Source organism: Rutilus rutilus (assembly GCF_951802725.1).
Source record: "Rutilus rutilus genome assembly, chromosome: 10".
In the NCBI taxonomy this organism is placed as follows: Eukaryota; Metazoa; Chordata; class Actinopteri; order Cypriniformes; family Leuciscidae; genus Rutilus; species Rutilus rutilus.
In genome coordinates, this window is record NC_140215.1 from 8,957,875 (window position 1) to 8,977,212 (window position 19,338).

The window sequence follows — 19,338 nt, forward strand, 5'->3', positions numbered from 1 at the left end:
ACCTTAATTTGGAGATTAATTGTGAAATTATTACATTATAAAATGTTAAAAAGTAAGTTTTTTTTAATGGCAATTAATCGTGATTAATTAATGCAGTTAATTGTTGCAATTGATAAAAATAAATAAAGAAACATGATATAAATAAAATAAAAAATAAATAAATAAAGAAACCCCCCCCCTCTTCAGATTTCCCGTATTTTGGTATCCAAATGTTGACAGGTATGGTCTATGGTAGGCATACAAATTAAATTATGTAACATTATTATATTACATACATTATATAAAATCATTCATATCATATTCTAATAGATAATACAAGTTATTGTTTATGAATGTTTGAGTTTTTGTTTGTCATTGTTTGAGAATGTTTAATCATTTTAAGGCATTTAAAGACGTTTTAAGGGGTGACATTTGATTAAATCTGCATTTATAAATAAAATTACTTCAACCAAAAAAATCCTATTATTTATAACTAAAAATTAATTTAACCCCTCTATAGTATTAAACCAAACGGATGTCTCTTACTTTGATGTTATTGTGTTAGATAGATGGATTTATATAGGCAATAAATAAAAAATTATGTGATTTTGCGCATATCTATATCACAATTTACATATTTCCTTTTATATTGTTGACTACATTTTTTTATTTGTTTTTAAGGTGATTTTGTAACATTCTGTCTTGAACTACAGATGACTGGAGCATTTATAGTAATGTCAATTAATGTGCACTGTCCATGTTACACAAACAAAACAAAACAAAAATACTAAGTAACACCTTATTTTTGAGCTGATCCTGCATGTTGCACTCACCTTGACCGCGAAAGTGTGCAACAGCACCATCTATGGGTTGATCTGAAGAGTTGCAGAAGAACGGTCACTATCATGCGTCACTGGTTGCTAAGAGCAACACTGTTCAAAATCACACATTTCATCGGACAGCTCAATCTTTCAAGGTGAACCGTAATGATCTATTTCTGAAATAAACTGATAAAGTTTTGATGGAGAACTCATCCGACCAGAGCAGCGAGAGAGCTGTTCGTGCTGCGTTGACCGCCCAGTCTTTACTGCAGAAATATGACCGCAGGGAACTGCAAGAAGTGCTCAGCCTGACCTCCAGTAACTGGCTGCTCAGTGGTGAAGTGCACAACCAGCCTGTGGATGCTCCTCCCGGCATCATCAGACAGATGAGGAACATCTTAGCTCCCAACATAATCATTCTGGCTCCCTTTGACGCATGTTTGCCCCTGGATTACAAAGTGGTCCACCAGATTGTGAGGGAGCTGACTGTGGGAATATATGGTTTTAACCAAGTTCCTGTTATCAATCTGGTACCCAACTATGACCAGAGCTCCACGTGCCAGTTACCACCAGCATATCACGATACAAAAGTCGGTCAGATACTAATAAACATAGATTATACCATAAAGGCTCTCTGGCACGGGAGTTACATTTCTAGAGAAAAACGCATGCGCTTCTCTGAGTTATGGAGATCCATCATGGCCGTTGATTCAGATGGTGTGCCTCAAACTAAGAAAGATGTGCTTGAACAGTTCCTCAATGCAGGTGAGATGTCAATTATTTCGATCCAGAACAGCCAAAGTATGGTGTGAAAGTAATAATGTCATTTGTAGTCTATCAGTGTTATAAACTAAATGAAACTAAAATGGTGACACTTTACAACAAGGTTCCGTTTGTAAATTGATACCACGTCAGGACAGAATGTACTTTAGTAAGTCTTTTAAAAAAAAACTTAATTTAATAAGTTGAAACAGCAAATATTATCAACTTATAGAGAGCAATTCAGCACGAATAGGCTATATTAAAATAGTGAGTTGAAATGACTTGTGCATTAAAGCTGAACTTACATTTTTAAGTTGAAATAGGTGGAAATAACTAACAATGAACAATACTTATTCAGCATTTTTTCATCTTAATAATGTTAAATTGTTAGTTAATTTTAAACATTTACTTAAACATTTTAAGGTCAAAAGTTGTATTAGTTAATTAATGCTCTGAATGAACATTTGTATTACCTAACATTTTCAAAAAAAAGTTAATAAATGTTGTAAAAATATTAGTTAATGCATTAGTGTGAATCAATGAGACCTTATTGTAAAGTGTTACTACAAAAATGACATGAAATAAAATAAACTTCAACCTAAATAAAATCAAATATATAAAGCGCTAGTTTAGACACAGTTTTCCCTGATGTAAAATAAGTGCAACTAAATATCAATATCATATTGAATATCAATAAAAATTAGGCCTGTATAGACATAAAAAAAAAAAACACAACAAAATTACTAAAAATAAAAGGAAAATATAAAAACAAAATATAATTAAATGTATGTTAAATAATAATAAATATAATATTAAATAATAATAAATATATTATTAAATATTTGATCATTATATTTTAATAGTTCATTATTGATAAATAATTATAAAATATTATATAGGAAGACGTCAGATGCAAAAACCTCTAAGTTCATCTGACATTTTTTAGCATTTCTGAGTATTTTTGTTTTTAATTTTACTCTCTTGTCAGTGAACTTTTTTTGCAAATAAGGCATTTCAATAACTGACTAATAACCCTTTCATTGCCATTCAAATTAGCCTAAATAACTGAACCGAAACATAGGAGCCTGATAGCAATGCTCAAGAAAAAAGAAAAATGTCAGACGATGTCACGATCCCTGTACTGTCTTGTGTTTTGTAGGACTTTTATGTTGTAGATTCTTAGTTCGCCATTGTTTCTGTGTTCATTCCTGTGTTTGGTTCCTGTGTTGCCTTGTACCTTGTTTGTTTACCCTCATTAGTTCCCATGACATCAATCACCAACACCTGTCCGTCAGCCCCTTGTAAACCTGTCTATTTAAAGGTACAATATGTAAGAATTTTGCATTAAAATATCCCAAAATCTCAAGGCCAGTGTTACATATTTTGTTAAGTTGATTACTTACAATATCCCAAATGTTTCCAACTATTTTAAAATCGTGAGAAAATTGCGATTTTAACCAAGGAAACGGGGCGCCAGTCAATTGCGTCTTATCCGCGTTACCCTTGGTTTCCGCTCGTACTGCGTGGAGTCCTGGACAAATGCAGAAGTTGTAGTTGTAGCGTCTATCAAGCAACAAACGTTAGCTTGTTTCGTGCTGTCATTATGGAACACAATTATTCTTTACTTATTGCAGCTGGTTCTGTCGACACAAAGCATGCTTAATTTGATATTTTCCAAATGTAGCATTCGGTAATAGTTATGTTTATGCAAGTATTATTGCTTTAGGTTTGTGTTTAGTTTATTGACATTGTTTATCACGTCTGGTGTTTATGGCCATGTAAATAAATATAGCATGTGTTATACATAAAGATTCAGTATTTTGGCAAATGATGTGGGTATGTTCGAATGTAGCCTACTTTTACAACAATTGTTTAGAACACGTAAAACTGCGCAGCGTTATCACAACAATGAATTCGACAAAAGGACTTTGTTTACATCCACAGTGGAGTTGAAAACAACAGTTCCCATCATTCCACGCTCCTTCACATCGTCATCAAGCTACGCCGTTGTTATTGTTTGGAATGTAGCGCCCTCTAGCGGCAGAAAATGTTGCATATTGTACCTTTAAACCTCTGTGCTTCAGTTATCTCCTGCCTTCTCTTTATGGATTTTACTGTTGTTCCTGGATTATTTTGTGTTTATGTTTGTCTATTAAAACTTGTATCTGGATTCCCTCTCTGCCTCGTCCCTGCTTACACGTTACAGATGGGCTTAGAGATTTTTGCATCTGAAGTCTTAAAATTTTAAATAAAAAAAAATATATTTATATACAATGCATTGCAGTGATACTAAAATAACACTGATTTGTCTTATCAGGTTTCACAGACATCTCAGATGATCCATGTTATCAGGACATTTATAAGGAGAACATTGATGTAGACCCAACCTATGAACCCAACAGCGCAGACGAGGAGAATCTCTTCTCACAATACTCAGAGAACATCCTGATCAAGCTGAGCGCCTACCTGACCTCTGTCCGCCAGCACCAGAATCTCCTTGTGTTTGAGGGGACTCATAGCCTGTCTAATGTGGTCCGACTCACTGAGGACAACATTGATCTGGCCACCTACCAGAGGCTACAGAAAAGACTGTCTGAACACATTATTGTGGTGAGAAAGCACCTTGAGAGGAATGCAGAAGTCTCCAGAGACCTCGCCTACCTGAAGCTCATCACGTTCCTGGTGCCCTTTCTGATATCTTTGAGGAAAAAGATGTTGATTCCTAATCTGTCTCAAATGCTCCCACCTTTGTCAGGTTTGCATTTTCTTTTGATTGCTATCACTGCCATGCCTGATAATGATAAATATGTGGATGCACTGACTTTTTTTTTATGCTTAAAGACGACAAGTTGAAAACAGAGCGAGAGGTTCCTCCACATATTCTTGGACCAGAATTTGCCTGCAAGCACTTTTCACAAACGCAAGATCAGTATTTTCACCTTCATGGAGGGATTGAATTTGATGTGGGGACTCCTCCTCTTGATGACATCACTGAGGAAACAAAGGTGAGAGATGAGTCTAGGACAGTTTCCGTTTTAATAAAAATGCAAAGCTTATAGAATCCAATAGCATTTATTTAATTGTTTGTTTGTGAAGTAAATAAATAAAACATATTAATAATAATATTTCATTTCATGTAGACAATATTAAATATAATAATAATTGTTATATTTAATTGCATATGTGCAATTAAATGTAATAATACATTTAACATTGCATATATGCAATTATATATACCAATAATACAAATAAAATTATACAAATTATATTTAATATTGACTATATGGAATTAAATATAATCATATATTTAAAATATGAATATAGTTAAATATATTATTATTCCCTTGTAATATAAATTAATTTCTGGATTGTTAGACGAAATATCCATTTCATTTGATAAGAATCAGACACTGATATGTATTTTAGGGTTTTAAATAGATAGTTTACAGAATTAAATTGGTATTATATATAGATTTTTTTTGTGTGTGTGTGTAGGTGGCTTTCAGAACACTGCAGACTCAAGCAGCCAATTACCTTCACGAGTTGCTTCGTCAGGACTCTTATAAAACACAGTTTCCAATTCCACTCAGTGAGATTGAAGGGAAAAGGTCAGCACTTCTGTCACAAATTCTATCCCTTAAAACTCAACTTTGATCACCAAAATTTTTCCTTGATATTTTTTTTCTTCTTCATGCCTTATAATAGCTTGAATGTAACTCTACAGCCTTGACTCGTTAAGTATGCGCGGTTCTATGAATATGCAAATTAGCCCCGCCTCCACTTACTCACACCAGCTCAGAGATCCACTCGTTGACGAACCCACACATTCACGTGATTGGTCAGAATCACCAGCGATATGACAACGATGTGCTAAAAATGGAAAAGTTTTTCTTTTGTACAGATAACAACATTATCAAAACGATCCCCGTTCACACGGATCTGTAAAAACGACTAATAACGCTGTATTATTCATGCCAGACAAGTAGTTGGCGATGTCACTTTGTAAAGACTACGCACCTGTGCAAATACACATTCTTTTACTACAGTGCACTCGAGCCGAACGCACATGTCTATAGAAACAAATTACATTATTTTTTATTTTTTCATTCTAAGGATGTTAATCTTGATAATACTGTATTATTACTTTGTCTTCTGGGTAAATTTTATCTTCACAAAGGCTTCGAAAACATATCATCCTTGAGTCTGTTTTAAGGAACCTTTAATTTTTCATGATGACAAAATGTTATATTGTGTTGCTTTGTGTAATTCTTATAACCACTTGTGATGATGTCCGTATGCCACCCTTATTTCTTACTGTTAATATCTGTATTCTTTCATTTTGCATAAAAAAGCCTATAGACTAAACACGTAATACGCATGTGCATGACGTCTGTGTTTTCACAGATCTGTGTTTTTGTTGTGTACACGGAGATGGTAAAGGCCCGTTCACACCAAGCACGATAACTATAAAGATAACGATAAAGATAACGATAAAGATAACTATATGCGTCCACACCAACGACCGATAACGGTCTTTTTCTAAGCACACGCGCGCCCGGATGATCCAGATCCATTTTAAATGCGCGAGACCTTTAAATTAGAGTGGATTCTGATTGGCTGTCAGTGTTTTATCGTTCGACAGCTGGAAAAAAAATCGTTCTGAAAGTGATCCAAACGATATCGTTCCTCATATCTTTATCGTTATAGTTGTGGTGTGAACTCTGTTATTCTTTAATATGGAGAACGATTTTTAGAATTATATCTTTATCGTTATCTTTATAGTTATCGTGCTTGGTGTGAACGGGCCTTAAGGGTGTTGTTTTCAAAAACTTGCACTTTGAAACCCGTTTTCATTCATTTACCATTGGCCATTCATTTACACGACAACAGCGTTTTGGGTGCCTGAAAACGCAAACTTTTAAAAACGGGTTTCAAAGTGCAAGGTTTTGAAAGCGGTCTCCCTGTAAACAACAAAAAGGTGAATCTCTGAAAACGATGACGTCATGCACATGCGTATTACGTGTTCAGTCTATAGTGTTTCATTGCCATCTAATGGCCTGGCAGCAGAATACACCGTTTTTAGTCGTTTTCGCAGATCAGTGTGAACTTCTCCGTTTGTGCCTGAGGCACTGAACTAAAACGTAATACAAAACTCATCCAAACATATCACAAACTCAGATAATCCCTAACAACAACATTCATGTATTAATATTTTCAATTATATAAATACTGGGTTACACTTTATTTTAAGGTGATGTAGTTACATTGTACTTACTCATATAAGTGCAGAGTAATATTAATTAACTACATGTACTTACAATAGAGTTACGGTTAGGGTTTGTTACTTGTAATCATACATCATTTTCTGTTATTACTATATTAAGTACATGTAGTAGCATGTAACTACATCACCTTAAAATAAAGTGTTACCGAATACTGTCCACTTAGAATGTTGCTTTGCATGGCATCTAACTTACATTTGTGTTTTGCAGCTATAATGTCATCTCCATTGAGTTAGAATCGCTTTATCCCCAACAAAACATGGTTCAGTGGTGGGGGGCTTTAAACGCTTCCATCAAAACCCTCAAAGAGAAGAGACTGCCCTTGACGGACATTGAGCTACACGAGCAGTTCAAGAAAACATTTGGTTGCACAAAAGCAATAAAGTGCAAGGTGATAAATGACAATCAATTGGTTTCAGAGTACCCCCATTTACATACTCTGTATTTAAACATCAAAACTGTGTTTGTAACGTGGTATCAGAACGTGGCATTTGGGCTGAAATCAGCAGCAGAGAGAGGACTGTGTGCAGCGTTCCGCTCACTAAGTCGCAGGAACCCGCCGTCCCACCTGCATGTTCTTGATGAGCAGGGTCTCTCTCTGCTTCACCACGCTTCGGCCAACAACCAATCACACATCGTCCTTCAGCTGGCTGCAGCAGGAGTCAATCTCAACCAGACTCGCAGCGAGAGATTCACCAACACAGGTCAGCACATTATCAGTCTCTATTCAAGTGCAGCTGGATTTAAAGGCATTGAGAAGCTTATAGACATTTGATCATATTCTTACAGTACGTCATTTTTATTGGCAGGAAAACCAGGTGTTGGAGGTCCATTCATAGAAGGAGCTGGTAAGGGGTCTTATACTGGAAACTCCTGAAAGAAAAAAATCTATGACCAATGCAACCAATACTACTACTACTACTAATGATAATAATTTTGTAAAATATACATTTTATATAAAAATCTATTTAATGTATTAAGTGACATTTATAAAGGTCATTTCATTAGGCAAAACAGATGCAACCAATGATGCTAAACCTGACACAACACATCTAAAGATCCCATCTTTAAAAATTATTATTATTATTATAATTGTTTTGATTATTAATATTTTATCAATTATTATTAATAAAATATTAATATTAATGATAATAATTTAATAATTGATTAATAAAAATGTAATAATACAAATTATTATTAGTATTATTAGTATCAAAGCTCTCATATCCTAAAAGAGAAATAAATTTAACCAATAATAATAATAATATCAACAACAACAACAATTATAAAATCAAAACGGATGTAACCAATGATGTTTCTTTATTGTTATTCCCCTTTTAGGGCTCACACCAATAATAATAATCTAAATAATAATAATAATGTATTATTATTATTATGCTTTATTGGGAACACTTTATTTTGATGGTCCCATTTAGACATTCTCTTGACTGTAAGTAATGTTTCACCTACTGTACATGTCAACTACCAGTCATTATAGTAATAGTTGACTGTCTGCTTAATATCCGCTAACGCTTTATTTTGATGGTCCTCCAACAGTATTATCAACAATATTCTACTGACTATAAGTAACTTACTTTACTAACCCAAACTCTAACCCTACCAGTCTACTAATACTCTATTAATACTCTATTGAGAGTTAGTTGACATGTAGGTCTGCAACTTTACTCATAGTCAACAGAATATGTAAGGGACCATCAAAATAAATTGTAGTGACAGCTCAAAATTACTCCAAAAAGCTAAAACCTTGCATTATGTTTTTAAAGATGCCATTGAAAACTTTTTTCCCCCTCTTTTAGGGCTCACACCAATGCACCTCGCTGCACAATGTGGCTCCCTGGAATCCTTAAACTGTCTTCTAGCTCTGCGAGCGGACTATAAACTTGTGGATAAGAGAGGCTGGATGGCTATTCATTTTGCAGCCTTCTACGGCCAGGTGGCGTGTATTCAAGCACTATGCAGGAAAGACCCTACGTTATTGGAGATGAGGACCCCTGCTGAGTATGTGATATATTTTAGCAATGGATCAACTGTAAAAATATTATATATATTTAAATGTGTACGCACTACTTTTCAAAAGTTTGGGGTCGGTTTTAAGGTTTTTGAAAGAAGTCTCTTTTATGCTCACCTGGCTGATTTATTGATTAACAATACAGTAAAAACAGTAATATTGTGAAATAATATTCCAAAAAACCTTTTTTATATTTGAATGGTTTAAAATGTAATTTATTCATGTGATCAAAGCTAAATTTTCAACATCATTACTCCAGTTTTCAGTGTCACATGATCCTTCAGAAATCATTCTAATATGCTGATTTGCTGCTCAAGAAATATTTCTTATTATTATCAATGTTTAAAACAATTGTGCTAATTCATATTTGTGTAGAAACCGTGATACACTTCTTTTCAGGATTCTTTTATGAAAAGAAAGTTCAAAAGAACAGCATTTATTTAAAATAGAAATCACTTTTGATCAATTTAATGCATCCTTGCTGAATAAAGGAATTATTTTCTTTCAATCTCACTGACAACAAACTTTTGAACAGAAGTGTATGCATGTATTTAATAGGGTAACTTTCTTTCATCATAATAATCATAAATAGTTTTTTTTAAGAGATGCATGATAATGGATATTTTATAGGTATGGAAGTTCACCACTCTTATTGTCAGCGACCTCTGGTTCAGTGGAAGCTCTGGACGTCCTGTTGTCCACTGGGGCGAACTGGAGAGAGGAAGACAGCAAGGGCAATAACACTGTCCACCTGGCAGCACTTTACTTTCACACAGATGTCCTTAGACACCTCATTCAGCTGAACTTGGATGGGCTTCCTGTGTGGAAGATTCTTGTCGGTATGATACGGTAGCAGATTTAAAATGTCATGAAACGAAAGTTTCTATTGTCTTTTCTTCCCTATTGTGACGTATATCCAAGTAAAACGGCTTCTCGAACTTTTAGATGAGTAGCAAATAATTTATTTAAATCAATAAGTTATTTATTTATTTTTTAAATTTGCAATTGTGGTAATGATTTGCTCGGTCTCCCTCTTTTTTTCCGGCAGAAATGATCCAGAGTGAGGACACCAGGCGGCTGGAGATGGCCCTCAGGTGTCTTGAGGCTCTTTGTGTAAACACTGAGTCCTCCTGTGAGGACATAATGGAAGCAGGTCATAGATATAGACTTGATAATCAAGCTAATTTCAGACAGAAACTTATTTGATTACATTTCTAAACTAGCAGGTTGTGGCCCCAAAATGGGTCATGAGTGGGGGTGTAACAATATATCATGTTTCAATATATCGCAATACAACAAATTTAACATGTATTGTGGAAAGCGATAATATGCATGGTTTACCCAAAATGAAAGTTTAGATAGATTTAATCAGATATGGCAGTGGTGCTTTAAATAGGATAAACCCAGAAGGTCATACATTTCAGCTTCCATGTTTATTAATTATTATTAATAAATTAAAAATGAAATACATTATTATATAATAAAATACAATATTTAAAACCTTTTAAATGTATGTAGTCAGGGACAGAGTGCAAGCATATTAGTCTGACATAATTCTGTATTTTTAGCTAAGCAGAACAATGAATATTTCTATTTAGTGTCACCTTTGCCAAGGTTGCATTTGGGCCAAGTCCATTCCTGTTGTAACATCAAATGTAGCATTTTAATGAACAGTACTTTTTGTTAATTGTTTACCATTCGAGTTAGAAATATTAATGCATTTTTTTGGCTTTGTTCAAAATATCATGATAGATGACATTAATGTATTGTTACACCCCTAGTTCTGACAAAAATAGCTCAATAAATGCATTTCTCATATTCAGCAACCTAACACAATATTTTAAGCTCTTTTTCACCTTTGTAAGATAAACAATATTGGAACTGTCGAGTTGCCGCTTGAACCAGTTGAGAGCCACTGGGCTAGAAGATTGGAAAAAGTTAAGGTCAATTCACACTGCACCGACAGACACCAACCAACGGCAACAGTCGGCACTTGGTTGAACGTGTTGAATTGGTGTTTGTCGGAACATGGAATGAAGTGTGAAGAAGTGACGCACTGTCATCTGGCGATTGGTCTCCATCTGTCGGTGCAGTGTGAATTGGCCTGCATTATATTTCTGCCTAATGATAGTCACTGCACTGCAGGAGGTATTCCAGTGCTGGTGGGCCTCCTTGGTTCGGACAGACAGGTTGTGCAGTGCATGGCTACAGCTGTGCTGTGTCAAATGTCAGAGAATGCAAAACTCTGTGAAGATCTGGTGCATCATGGTGCCGTACCGGTGTTGATCAAGCTCCTCAGCGGCCGTCAGCCTGAGCTGCACTCTCGCTGTGCTGTTATACTAGCCGATCTGGCGGGACACAGCGAACAGCACCAAAGCCTCATCGCTCAGCTGGTGAGCCAAGATACTTTTCATGCTATCTGTTCACATCTAAAGTTCCTAAGCTTATACACTGGCGGCGAAAAGTTTGGAATAATAAAGATTTTTTTAATGTTTTTGAAGTCTCATCTGCACACCTGAATTCAGTGTCACATGTTGATTAGGTGCTCAAGAAACATTTCTTATTATTATAATGTTGAAAACTGTTGTCCTGCTTATGTTTTTGTGGAAACCGTGATAGTCTACCATGTTAGGTTTGGGCCAAGTAAGTTAGGATTTATTAAAAGTATATAAATGAATACTTTTATTCAACAAGGATGCTTTCAATTATGACAGTAAAGACATTTATGTTACAAAAGATTTCTATTTTAAATAAATGCTGTTCTTTTTTTTTTACTTTTTATTCATCAAAAAATCATGAAAAACTATCAGTTTACACAAAAATATTAAGCAGCAAAACCGGTTTTCAATATTGATAATTATAAGAACCATTATTAATAATTGAGCACTTTAAGCACCAAATCAGCATATTAGATCTGCAATCAGATCAGCAATTAGAATGATTTCTGAAGGATCATGTGACACTGAAGACTGTGCATCACAGGAGTAAATTACATTTTAAAATGTATCCAAACAGAAATCAGTTATTTGTTATTTAGTAATCAGTTATTTAACAATATTACTGTTTTTACTGTATTTTTGTTCAAATAAATTCAGCCTTCGTGAGTAGAAGAGGCTTCTGTCAAAAACAATAAAAAATCTTAATTATTCCAAAGATATCACCATCAGTGTAAAGGCCTGTTCACACCAAGAACGATAACTATAAATATTAGCGTCGAGTGGACGATATTGTTCTGTTTATTCTAAGCTCGTTTGCCGCTTTAAATGCTCGAGCTCGTTACAGCAGGATGGATTCTGATTGGCTGTCAATGTTTTTATCGTTCATCAGCTGGATAACATTTTTAGAACTATTTTGATCGTTATCTTTATAGTCATCGTCCTTCGTGTGAACGGGCTTAAAGGTTTTTTTTTTTTTTAAACAAATACTCAAACATTTTTGTGCAGGGTGGGGTGACCCTAGTAGTGAAGCTCCTGACCTCTGACCTCCAAAATGTGCTAGTAAATGCTGTCAGGTGCATACGAACACTATGCGTCAGAAGCCCGTGCAACCAAACTGCTGTTGCACATGCTGGAGGAGTTCCACATCTCATCGAATTCCTGTCTGTGAACTCTGGTACTGTTTACCTTCTAGAAAATGAGAACAAATGTCTGTTCTTAAAATAATAGATCCCTCAAAAATGGAAATCCTGTCATTTTTTTACTCACTCACGTTGTTCCAAACCTTTTTGCTGTTGTTTTCAAAAGGAGAAACTCTAAAAAATAAATTGCCTTCAGATTAAACGTATGTGTTTTTCTGAACAGAAGCACTGCAGGAAGAGGCTTGCTTGGCCCTTGCAGAGCTGGCTCGGGGTCACAGGGAGAACCAGGAGCTCATATGTGAGATGGGAGCGGTCGATGCCCTGGTGCAAGCCCTGCGAGAGAGGAAGATATCTGTTCAGGTCAAGGCGGCCACAGCGCTCGAATCTATAGCCAGTCACAATCCTGACATACAGCAGTGCTTCCTCAGGCAATCGGCTGATAACTATCTTTTACAACTTTTAAAGGTAATGTAATTGCAGCTTTAGCATGCTATTCAAACCTCTATTGCACAATGTTGCCTCTGGGTAACTAAGCCAGTTCTTGACTTTTCAGGCACATCAATAAAACATTGCAGGGATGCAGGGAAGACTTAGAACAAATCAATATAAAGCTGTTTTTTTTTATTTTTTGCACTTTTTTTTTTATTTATTTTTTTTGGAATGGAGAATTTTTTGGTTATGGAAAATTGTTCCCCTGATTTAAATCCATTAGTGCCTGAACTATTTAGACTACTTACTATTTAGTCACATACATTATTCAGTGAATAATTATGATGAATTGCTTTAATGTTTTTGTTAATTTTGCTACAGTGAAATGGATGTGGATTTAGCCACTACAGACCATATTGTGCATATTTTAAGGACTTTTTAAACACTATTTTAGTAAATTACCTTATTTGATTTAGTGATTATTTATGTTTTAGTTAGAATAAAAAACACCTTCATTCTTTTTCAGAAAACTGATTGAGCAAAAATATGAAATTTGGTGATTTTACTTTATTTACACATATGGCCAAAAAGTGAGAGGAAATGTTGCTACCTTGTAATGCAAATCAATGAGATCTTTATAATCGTTTGGCGGACCAGACCACATGCATAAAATGCATATTAATATCAGTTGTCACTCTATATCTCCCAATAATATGTATTAGTAAGATGATATTTAAATGCTTAGTTTTATTATCAAAGCTCTGTAGTTTTTATTGTGGGGGCATAACACATAAAGCAATCCAATACATTGACGATTGACAGATGTACAAATACAGGGTGTCCGCGGATCCTTAAAAAGTCTTATTTTTACTTATGAAAGGTCTTAAATTTTTGATGGCAATTTGACTTAGACATATCTAAATGTTTTCCAAATTAAAACCATCTAATTAGCGTACTTTTTTATTTGAATATTTGAATATTGTTTCCCTTTATTTCGCTGACGAGAATTTCAAAATGAAGCCATAGCAGAGTCTCAATGCAACAGACAGCGACGAGTTTTTGAATGGAATCCGCGTTTTGAACGAATCAATTTAATGATTCAATGAACAATCACTTGCTTCTTTCCAGAATGAATCAGCCGTTTAAACAAATCGGTTGAATCATAGACTGTAAAAAAATAGGGTTGAATGAATGACTCCCTCAACTCACTTATTAAGACAGTGACTTGCCGCCACCTACTGGCAGTTTTAGTTTCACATTTAAAGTACCCTTTAATTAGAACGTTAAAATTCGAAATCAGTTCATATTTAACAATCTCATAGCTTTATTTATGCAATTGTAAATATATTAATGCCAGATCTGATGCCATTTCTGTGTCACCTCTGCACTGCAAAGATGGATTTTGACTGGTAACAGTTGGTATTGTGTAATTATTCTAATATAATTTAATTTGAATGTTAGAATTTGACATAAAAGGTGATGCATACATCTACAAATGTCCATATATAGGTGAAAATGCCCCTGGAAATCAATTTAAGGTGGAAAATATTACCCCTTAATAAGAAAAATTAATTTCTGTCACTGCTGTGAACTGACCACTGCAAAGAATATGAAGTCAGTCAGCTGTCAACAACAGGCCTAAACCAGCCATGGCACCAAGCACAGAAACACAATCAGTAAAATATTATCTAATTATTATCAACAAAACTTTGAAAATATCTAGACATATTTTGTCAATATTGCTCACCTCTAATGCATGGTATTCATTTTGATATATTCTGATCTTAAAAAGGTCTTAAAAAGCCTTAAATTTGACTTTAAAAAGTGTGCAGAAACCCTGAAATAAACATTCCTCAAAGGCTGGTGTTTGATACTCACATTTTAACATGGCTTTTCCTCAAATAAAATTATGTATGGAAAATCAAGTAAACCCAAGATGCTTGAGTCCAATAGGTGTTCATCTTAAAAAAGATTAAAGTTATTCTCACATTTACTTCATAAACATTAATGAAGATTTCGAAGCAAAATGAAGCAGGACATTTTTAGAATTGTACCAAAAGGCCATTTACTTGCTAAAAAAGTATAAACTATCAATCAGACGACAGAAGGCATGTAGTAGATTGTGAAGGCCATAGAAATGTGCATATCAAATATGACACAGGAGGCTTTATAGGGTTAAATTTGCTAAATTTAGCACAAAAAGGCCAGATTTTTTGTTAACTTACCTGTAGGGTTCTAGATAACTTACAATTACTCATTTAGCAGATGATTTTATCCAAAGTGACAAACAAACAAGCCAACAATATTCATAATATGCTTAAATGACACAGTCCGGTTCTCGTACTGCATAAAGCTGCAAGTCAACCCTTGGAACAGTAAACTCTTTCTGACCTTCACCCTGTGTTCAGGTGTTCCAGCTGGACGTGCGGGAACAGGGTGCAACGTCTCTGTGGGCCCTGGCAGGACAAACTCTGAAGCAACAGAAACTCATGGCAGAGCAGATGGGTTACCCTGTCATCCTTGACCTTCTTCTGTCCTCTTCAGACAAAATGCAATATGTGGGTAAGGCCAGATACAAATCGGTCTCATTATACACCGTCCCAAAAGACATCACCCAGTTCCATCCAACCAATCAGTCACCCATGAATGCAAGTAACACTCTTGCTGTAAAGCTGTCGTCCAGACAGAAGAAGCACCAAATGCAATAAAAACAGCTTCCCATTGACTACGTGTTGACAGGCACTGGATAAACTGAGCAGATTGACTGCCTGAGCTTCTCCCTGTCACTGACAGAACAGGTCCGGTCCAGCGGGTAAGCGGCCAGCACTTCCCCTGTCTTGAGACAGCACCGATCTGTTAGACTCATAAGACAGGAAGGCATGCGAGTGGAATGTTATTCCCCCAGTGGGTTTCTCCGTAAACATTGCTTACAAGAGTGGCTCCGTCTCTTGTATTGCTATTAGTGTTAAGCTATGACCCGATTACAGGCTGTGATTCCAAAACGGCGCTGTATTCCAAAAGTGCTTCCTCTTCAGTCAGGTGTCTGGATCGGGTCTCCTCTGGATCGTCTGTTAAAACATTTTGTCTGACAGATGTTCCTTAAAAACTTTTTCAGACATAACTGTCCACACCTTCATATCGTTACACATTTGGAACAAATTTTCCACCCCCCCGGAGAACGTTATCTGCACGTATCTCGCTGTTTCACAGGGTGCCGAGCGGCGACAGCGCTTATCCGAGATAGTCGTACCCATCAGGAAGGCTTTTGCAGGGAGAACGGGGTGCCGCCTTTGGTGCGTTTGCTTCGAGGGTCCCGAACAACACTGAAGACCCTGCTCAGTGTCATCAAAGCCTTGGGTTGTTTGTGCATTGGTAATATCTCACACTTCTTCTTCCAGGTTTTTTGGTATAAATGGCATTGTTATAGCGCAAATGAGAAGATGTTTGTTTTGTGGTTGCAGGAGTGATACTCACTACTAATAAAAACAGTCAAAAGAAAATTTACAGAGAAAAAGCCATTCCTGTATTATTAGAGCTTTTACAATACCATGAATCTCCTGAGGTCAAGGTAAGAATTATTTTCAAAAACAGTTTTTTTTATACCCATCACCCTAAACAAGAAGTGACATCATTGTGTTTTTAAATCCCATTAGGTACAAGTGGCTCAGACTCTTGCTCGTGTGCTGATGGGGAACCAAAAATTCCAGAGGGAATTTTGGGAACAAGAGGACTTCTCTTATGAAATTGTTCTGGAGCTCCTGAGGGCTGAAAACAAAGTAATTTATACCACTTTAAACTTATTTTACAATATTCCATTTTGCTTATTTGATGCCACTGATATACTAAATGTATTTGTCGAAATTAACTGTTTAAGTCACTTCTTTTAGAACATATGTCTGGATGCTGGATTTGCATTATCCTTGTTTGCATACAACAACAAAGCACAACAGAAGGCAATTCGACAAATGGGAGGAATTCCAATGAAGACATATGAAACTTTTTTGAATTCTGACAATGAGACAGAAAGAGCAAAAGCTGCATTTCAGGTAGTCAGAAGATTCTGAATTTATACGTAATATACAGTATATACTAAATAAATAACGTATTGTAGACATTTTAATTAAAATGTATACATTTTACATCACTTTTTTTTTCAAACTCAAACTGAAAAAAAAAAACTGAATTAATGTGATTTCAGACATTGTATTGTATGTTCTCAACAAAACATTTAACATAGTAGAAAATTAACAGATTTATGCTTTTAATGAACAACTGTTAAAGGTATAGCGGAGGATTTTTTACTTCCGGGTGGATCACCTATACTATTGGTCCTCCTAATTGTCAATCATTCTGGTGAATCAATCAAACTTATTCAAAAAGTGGAGAGGGCGGGTCTTATCTAAAATTCGGAAAGATCCTCTGCTATACCTTTAAGGGCTGGAAAAACAGGTAATTAAATATACATTCTTATGTTTGACAGATAGTTGTGTTAGCCAGAGTAATTGGTGGGTCAGATGAAGTGACTTTGACTGCAAGGGGAGTCACTGATCTTGTTGAATTACTGCAGTCTGACCAATCCACCACTGTGGTCATTGCAGGTGAGAGGACCTGCTTATAAACAGTGTTAATGTACACCACTGTTCAAAAGTCTACACGACTGTTGGAGTCGTTAAGATAAAAAAAAAAAAAAGAATTAATACTTTTACTTAGAAATAATGCATTAAAACTGATCCAAAGTGACAGTAAAGACGTTTATAATGTTACTAAATATTTCTATTTCAAATAAATGAATGAATAAAACTGTCATGGTTTCCACAAAAAATATTAATAACATTGCTAAAAATAAGAAATGTTTCTTGAGCAGCAAATGAGCATTTTGGAATGATTTCTGAAGGATCATGTGACACACTGAAGACTGGAGTAATGATGCTGAAAATTCAGCTTTGATCACAGGAATAAATTACATTTTAAAGTATATTCATTATATATCAGCCATTTAAAACAAAAATCAAACCCCAAACTTTTGAACAATAGTGTATCAGGGTTCCTCAAATCCGGTCCTGGAGGGGCGCTACCCTACAGAGTTCAGCTCAAGCCCTGATCCAACTCACGTATCTATGGCTGAATCCAAAATCACCCCCTATAATAATAGGCATTATTTAAGGGGACAGCCATTTGTAGTGGTGTCTGAAACCATAGTGAACATTATCGAGTGCACTTATTCTATCCCACATTGCATCGTAATAACGAGTGTACAGCCGGTGTACGCTCAACAGCTGTCCGAATTCGTTCTCGTTTTCATTCACCTCTTCAAGTGACCTGTATTAGTGGACTAATGTAGGGAATAGTGATTGAGGGTTTAGGGGACGATTTCGGATTCAGCCTGTGATTTTTCTAGTGATCCTGAAGACCTTGATTAGCTTGCTCAAGTGTGTTTGATTAGGGTTGGAGGTAAACCTTGCAGGGAATTGCCCCCCCAGCGCAAGATTTGAGGAACCCTAGTGGTGTGTATCAATAAAATGAGAAAATAATCTTGTGTAACGTTCCATCTTGTATTAATCCAGCACAACTACTTGCTAGTCTGGCTCACACGAGAGCAGGTATTACTGATGCGATTGTCACCATGGATGCTATAGAGCATCTCTCTGCTCATCTGGACTCAGAAGATGGAGAGGTAGATAGTGTTTCATTAGCTTATGTAAATTTAGTGTTTCCCAATCTATACAAATACTGTGAGTGCTTAAAATTGCATTCATAAAATAATACACTTTCCTACATTTTAGGTTCGTACAGCTTGTGCAAGTGCTCTGGGCTGCCTGACCTCTAATCGCTTTGCTCATCGACAGCTTCTGGCAAAATGTAGAAAAAACCCTCACATATATGACCTTCTAAAGAAGAATCTAGCACAAGATGCCAGAATATCACAATTCTTTACAGAAGAGTTTGAAAGACAGAGAAGAATAGGGTTTCCGTCCCTCAGGTGCTTTAAATTTATACAGGAAGTCACTGAATATGAGGCCTTAGATAATTCACAAGCATAATTTGTCTTCTTTCTGTTTTCTCCATTGCAGTTTGGAGATAAACGGCGGCCCTCCTGTGCCTCACCGTGATAAAGGTATTTCAGTTGACTTGTGTATGACTGCCTAAAGCAAAGAGGAATATATCTCACATACAGCTGTTTGCGCTATACCACTTCTCACCAGGACTGTCGAAGAGACTGGATGCTAGGTGTAGTCAGTCAGCAGTCGGTGAGAGAGAAACACCGGCTCCTTTGCCGCACCATATAAAACAGAGGGCCAGAACTGCAAACCCCAGAGTCGGAACGGGACAGGGGTCCTACCACAGTACCTAACCACTGAGGTTCAGTGAAAGGCCATGAACTCTGGCACATTCATGCACACCAAAAGGTGATGGAAGAGAAATAACGTCAAAAGCTTTGAACAAAAAGCATATGCAAAA

The 19,338-nt window shown here is 35.9% G+C and overlaps 1 protein-coding gene across 1 annotated transcript; it reads left to right on the forward strand.

Moving 5' to 3' along the window:
- Positions 1-1,498: 1,498 nt before the first annotated feature.
- On the forward strand, positions 1,499-19,235 carry ankar (ankyrin and armadillo repeat containing; the record flags this gene model as incomplete). Its single annotated transcript, XM_084422408.1, has 22 exons — positions 1,499-1,565; positions 3,880-4,317; positions 4,404-4,567; positions 5,058-5,170; positions 7,055-7,235; positions 7,347-7,548; positions 8,662-8,863; positions 9,504-9,712; positions 9,922-10,026; positions 11,019-11,266; positions 12,317-12,485; positions 12,674-12,915; positions 15,288-15,441; positions 16,090-16,251; positions 16,341-16,447; positions 16,533-16,655; positions 16,767-16,925; positions 17,360-17,477; positions 18,444-18,553; positions 18,663-18,859; positions 18,951-18,994; positions 19,083-19,235. The coding sequence occupies 22 exons, from the start codon at positions 1,499-1,501 to the stop codon at positions 19,229-19,231; spliced, it is 3,663 nt and encodes a 1,220-aa protein (XP_084278534.1). The 3' UTR covers positions 19,232-19,235.
- Between the last annotated feature and the right edge of the window lie 103 nt (positions 19,236-19,338).